Source organism: Phytophthora parasitica, assembly GCF_000247585.1.
Source record: "Phytophthora parasitica INRA-310 unplaced genomic scaffold supercont2.5, whole genome shotgun sequence".
NCBI lineage: Eukaryota > Oomycota > Peronosporomycetes > Peronosporales > Peronosporaceae > Phytophthora > Phytophthora nicotianae.
Window position 1 is genome coordinate 96,732 of NW_008648991.1, and position 5,915 is coordinate 102,646.

Below are 5,915 nucleotides of genomic sequence, written 5' to 3' on the forward strand. Positions count from 1 at the left end.
TTTTTTTTTTCGTCAAAGGGTTAGGCTAAATTTTAGTCGGAAGCACACGATCAGATAGGAGGTCTTCCGTAAGGGCAACACTCCTACGTAGGACCATAAAACTGAGGGCGTTTTGGCAGAAAGGCACAATACATGTAGGTACAATTCCAAACAGTACGGTAAACTTTACCGTAAAGTTACAACAATTAGAAGGTTGATTAGGATGATGGTACTCTTGTCCGTAATCAACGAACTCTATCACAGCCACCACCGTATCCAGAATTATTCAAGTATATGATGCTGTAAAACACTGTAGTTTTATATTTACAATCCTATTAGCGATTTCGATTGTTATCAAATCCGTGATACACTTATAAATACTCCTGCCAAAAGGAGCCGATGACGGACCCTCATACAGCATTACTAATAACTTCTGGTTCGAGCGTGATGCTCCCTGATCAGCACCAATGAGCCCTTCAGTGCCGAATGAAGCATCGACAGCATCTAATATACAGAATCAACGAGATTAGTTGCCACGATCCTATTTCAAGGCTAACCCACAACCTGTTTCTGCCCCATTAGAAAAGCAAAACAAAAAGCGCTATTTGTAACGCAGACACCAGATGTGCTGATCACTCTCCAGACAACGCTTTCACGAACTGGTAGACGAGGAAAGGTGGCAAGTTGTACGAATATTGCACTACAGTTTCCCCACAATTTCATAACGAACGTATTCTAATTGGTTATTTTCCGATACTACATGTATCACAAAAATAATCTGGAAAAATGGTACACTTTTCGTACTGTTTGAACCAGGCGTGTTGTACATGTATGGGTTTGGACCTAACAAAAACGGTACGTGCATTTGAGTATCAGATCAAAGACTTTCACATAAACTATAAATGTACGGTGTAAGCTTCATTTTGCAATTTACTCACAGAGTCGAAAATCTACCTCCCGCAGCGACTTTGATAAAAACATAACAACAGCATGGGTCTCGTCAAGGTCATCACGGTATTTTTTTCTGCTACTCTCTACGTTAGTGGAACTGCCATCCCCGCGACCAAATATTCCAAGGTCATGATCAGGGATGAAGAGGGGTCTGCCTTCGTCGGTGGAACCTTAACTGATGGTGGGCGGCTCTTGCGTCGAGCCGAGACGGATTCTGCAGACGACAGTATGGCAGCAGAAGAGAGATTTATCATGCGAATCTGGAGAAACTATGTGAAGAAATATGTCGTAGACATGAAAAACGCAAAGAAGGCTAAAGAGGTGGCAACCCGGCTCCAGCAATGACGCAGAACATGAAGATAGTCAGCAGCTGGGGATAATGACAACTTTGTTTTTGATCGAACGTTGGTTTTTCATATTGAAGACAATCGTGTACTTTACGCAAGATTCTTCTCATCTGTCTCCTAACGGAGCGACCGAATGAGCACGTTTGAGATCAGTTCGCAATAGAGCTTGCTCAAGTACAGAGTAGGCTTCTCGTTGTATCAACTGAGTGCCTTGTAGTCTTTGGATCAACGAGCGCTCAGCCTCCTCCATCTCTTTTACCTTTTTACGATGCTCCCGAATCTGTCGCTCCTCTGCTATAGCCTTTTTCATCAAACGCAGGACTGCAACTTCATCAACTTGCTGACGTTCTTGTAGCTTTTTCTTTTTGAGAGCGTCCTCCTGTCGTCTGATCGCCTGACGCTTAGCTCGTGCGTCTTCTACTTGCAACAACTGCAGTCGCTCGCGCTCTGCTTTTAGTCGTTTGCTCTCTGACTTTACCTGCTCTACATCTTGATACTTCTTGGAGATAATCTGAATGGCTGCGTGCTTCTTCTTAATCACCGACTCCTTCTTGAGCCCGTTCTGCTTCTTCTGTGCGGATCGAGATTGTCGTTCGAGCTCTATTTGGTGCATTGACTTTTCTTCTTTACGTTGCAACGTGGCTAGGCGCATTTCGAGGATTTCTTGTGCTCGGTCTTTTGTCTGCGCAATTTTTTTCCAAGCTTTCGATTCTTCATGCTATCATGATTAATGTAGGAAATCTGTCAGGTATTGTGTATAACTATAACACCAAGGTCAAAGCGCACCTGAAGCAATGCAATTCGATTCTGGAGTAACTTGAGATCGCACTCTGCCTGCTTTCGTTTTGACTACATATAAAAAATTAGAGTCAAGTAATTTTTTTAAAGAGAAATTTATAATCCCAAATTGCCATACCTCAAGGAACCGACTACGAATGATGGGGATGTTGGCCGCACTTTTCGCTCTAGCTTTTCCTGACGTCCTGGTTTTATTTCCGGATATTAGCTTGCCCCAAATACCGAGTACAGCATGTTTCGGGATGGATTCTTCTCGTGACTCGAGCAGCAGACGAACAAGTTGTTGAGCTCGTGCCTCTTTTGGTAGTCGCTCCAGTTGACGCACCAGCAGCTCCACGCTCACTCTATGCAGTTAAAGAAATCGTCACATCGATCCAAACCCACATACTGCTACAGTGTGTTGTCTACGTACTCATCGCCCGGAGCTTCTTGAACTCGCTGCAGGACACTAGCCACGGACTGCAGCGCCCAATTCTCGGCATCTTCCCCGTCGGGCGCCTGAAACCTCGCAGCCTGCATCTGCTGGTCTTCCTCGTCGCTCATACAGTGTACAATTTCACTCGCTTCCGCGGCGTTCATCGTTCCCATCGCCAAGTTCTCAATAACGCCAACACTAAGCTCAATGTGTCACAAATGTAGCCATCTTTCGCGAAAGGGTGCCAAAGCTCATCACTAAAAATAAGTCGTCTATGTGCACCACACCACTAGATTCTATTGGCTGAAAATCATTTCATTCAATCCGGTCACGCCTTTTCTTTCGACCAGCCATTTGAGTTGCACTGTATCATCAGTACATTGACCACCATGGGCCCACGTAAGGGAGGAGGCAAGAAGAAGGGCAGCCGCAAGCGCAAGGCCAATGTGTGGGACGACGCTGAGCCGAAGGCCAAGCACGGCGCCGTATCCAAGGAAAATGAGGTCAAACCGCGCAAAAATGGGTCCATGATGGGCCAGTGGAAGACTCAGAAGATTGCAGAGCGAACTAAAGCTCGTAAATTCTACTCCAATGTGGACGAGAAGAAGAGAATGCAACGAGAACAATACGAAGAGACGTGGGAGCGCACAGCTAACGCAATTTACAAGAAAGACAGCGACGAAGAAGATCAACAGGAAGAAGAACAAGAAGAGTCACAGAGTGAAGACAGTGACAGTGACGACGAGAACGTTCTCAAGAAAAACTCGTTGTTTGATGAATTTGTGAACACATTCAAACCTGCTGAACCCATTGAAGAAGACGATGAAGAAGATGAAGAAGAAGAGTATGAAGAAGTGTTGGTGGACGAGAACGGTGACGAGATTGAAGAAGAACACGAAGAGAACGAAAGTGTTGAAGAAAATACCGGTGACAATAAAGACGGTGAAGAGCAGGTTGCGTCCATGGAGAAAGATGACGAAATGCAGCTTGAAGACAAAGAACAAGAAGAACAAGAAGACCCTTATCGTCGTCGATACCTGTTAAGCTCGTTTACCGAACAGGATGCCAAGAAATTCGAAGCACAAACGAGAAAGTTCACCAAAATTACCTTACCTAGTTTACAGGAGGACTCTTATAACATCACATACAGGACTGGAGCTGCGGAGATCCCTGGACTGGACGGTGTCGTGGCAGCTCCAGAGACGGCGGACAAGAAGAAACAGTATGTGCGTTCGAGGCTGTTAACAACGTGGAAGCAGCGTGGCCTGGACGCTGATACGGCGTTTTCTAAGGGGTCAGTGGAGTATACTCTCTCACAGCAAATGTCAGCGTATACAGACGTGTTTTTCGCCGGCCAGACGTACGAGAACACGGAGAAACTGCGTCAATTGAGTGCAATGCACGTACTGAATCACGTGCTAAAAGCTCGTGATACGGTTACACGTAACAACGAGCGTATCAAGAAACAAAGCGAAGAAGAGAAGGAGTACCGTGACCAGGGCTTCTGTCGTGCCAGTGTGTTAGTGTTACTACCGCTGCGTAGCTCTGCAGTGGCGTTCGTGAACCAATTACTGGAGCTTCTGCCCTCGAACGTGGATACCTTCCACAATAAAGACCGCTTCTTCAATGAATTCGGCAGTGCTAAGGGCGACGATGAGCCTTCTAACGATGAAGACAAGAAGGAATGGCAGCGAGTGTTTGGACAGGGAAACAACGACGATTGTTTCCAGTTGGGCTTGTCGTTCTCTCGCAAGGCCGTTCGCTTCTACAGCGAGTATCACCACGCTGACCTCATCATCGCGTCTCCTCTTGGACTGCGTCAACAACTCGGAGATGAAGTCGCCATGTTGGATGAAGCCGAGTCCAGTGACGACGTCAAGTTGTCGAGTGACTTTTTGTCCACTATCGAGGTGTGTATCGTTGACTCGGCTAGTCTGATGGCTATGCAGAACTTGGAACACTTGCGCACTGTATTGCGCGCTACGAATCTGCAGCCGAAAGAAGCGCCGAACGCTGATTTCTCTCGAGTCAGGGAGTGGAACTTGGCCTTCTTGGCTGCGTATTTCAGACAGACTATTGTCTTTGCGCACGGTGCAGAGCCTGCACTTAACGCTCTGGTGACCAAAACGTGTCGTAACATCTCTGGAGTCGTCAAGTATACCCGTCAATACGACGCGGCAGACGGCTCCGCTTCGATCTCTCGGGTAGTACCGCAAGTGAAGCAGATCTTCCAGCGTGTGGATCTGGATCACTCTGGCCGCCTCAGTGCGGCGGACGAAGTGGAACTGCGCTTTGCCTACTTCAAGAAGCACGTGTTTGAGCCGCTACTGGACCATCCAAGGAAACACGTGCTGATCTTCATCCCTTCTTACTTTGACTATGTGCGTGTACGCAACTTGTTCAACGACTCGATGAACAAAAAGCTGATCCGCAGTGTCCAGTGCTGTGAGTACACGACGAACAAGCAGGTATCTCGTGCCCGTACGTCGTTCTTCCATGGCCACTGCCATGTCATGCTGTACACGGAACGTTTCCACTTCTACCATCAGCTCCAGATTCGCGGTGTGCACCAGCTGATCTGGTATGGACTTCCTGTTATGGGAGATTTTTACGCCGAGATGATGAATATGCTGCCGAGTAGCGATACCGCCGGACAGAACGATGACGGATTCGCTGACAATACGGGCGGAAAATCGTCGATCGCGTTGTTCACGCGGCTGGATCTGTTGCGAATGCAGCGTATCGTGGGAAACAAGCGTGCGGAGCGCATGTGCCAGGCCAAGGCTGCCAAACCGACATTCCTCTTCTGCTAGATGAACAAAAGGGAGTTGAATTCATTTTTTTACTGGCACTCTTCATTCTTATATGTAAACATGTATATATTCAAAGTCGTCGAAGGAGGTCCAGTAAATAGCTTATATTTGTCAAGAGATATCATATTTACAATCAACGACAAAGTGTAGCTGAAGCCCAACTTATTATTGCACGCTTTCCTCGTTTGATTGGAAGAATGGTGACTTTTTTTTTCCACCGAAATATTTTTTTAGTCTTCCGTGTGAAAATACACCAGTGTCCACAATTTTCCCATTCGGAAGGTGATAGTAAAAAGAAGAGTGGTGGCGGAAAATTGTAGACATCATTTCCATAAAGATATGGTAATAGAGATCCTGCATACTAAGTGGTGTTAGGCTTGGTTACAGCATTTTTGAGCGTCCTTGACTTCCGTAGTCAGCGAACTTGTACCTTTCACCCCGTGACATTAACTCGGGTCAGAATGGCTCGGGGCCTGATGTACATTCTTTTCATAGTCAATTTTCCAGTTATTCGTTATGGATAGAAAAAAGAGAGCCTTGCTATAAACTCGCAATGCCTGTAAGAACCCGCCGCTCTGACTACTTTTGTACGGTGAGCATTTTTTAATGGAT

The 5,915-nt window shown here is 46.4% G+C and overlaps 3 protein-coding genes across 3 annotated transcripts; 2 read left to right on the plus strand and 1 right to left on the minus strand.

Moving 5' to 3' along the window:
- Positions 1-969: 969 nt before the first annotated feature.
- PPTG_21383 (hypothetical protein) lies at positions 970-1,333 on the plus strand (the record flags this gene model as incomplete). The annotated part of the gene is made up of 1 exon (XM_008897393.1): positions 970-1,333. One exon carries the CDS (start codon positions 970-972, stop codon positions 1,273-1,275), a length of 306 nt encoding a protein of 101 aa, XP_008895641.1. The 3' UTR covers positions 1,276-1,333.
- Positions 1,334-1,383: 50 nt separating this feature from the next.
- PPTG_04419 (hypothetical protein) lies at positions 1,384-2,654 on the minus strand (the record flags this gene model as incomplete). The annotated part of the gene is made up of 4 exons (XM_008896663.1): positions 1,384-1,995; positions 2,064-2,126; positions 2,194-2,419; positions 2,488-2,654. The coding sequence occupies 4 exons, from the start codon at positions 2,652-2,654 to the stop codon at positions 1,384-1,386; spliced, it is 1,068 nt and encodes a 355-aa protein (XP_008894911.1).
- A 185-nt stretch (positions 2,655-2,839) lies between these two features.
- PPTG_04420 (hypothetical protein) lies at positions 2,840-5,434 on the plus strand. The gene has a single exon (XM_008896664.1). It carries the CDS (start codon positions 2,880-2,882, stop codon positions 5,301-5,303), a length of 2,424 nt encoding a protein of 807 aa, XP_008894912.1. The 5' UTR covers positions 2,840-2,879; the 3' UTR covers positions 5,304-5,434.
- The last annotated feature ends 481 nt before the right edge of the window (positions 5,435-5,915 follow it).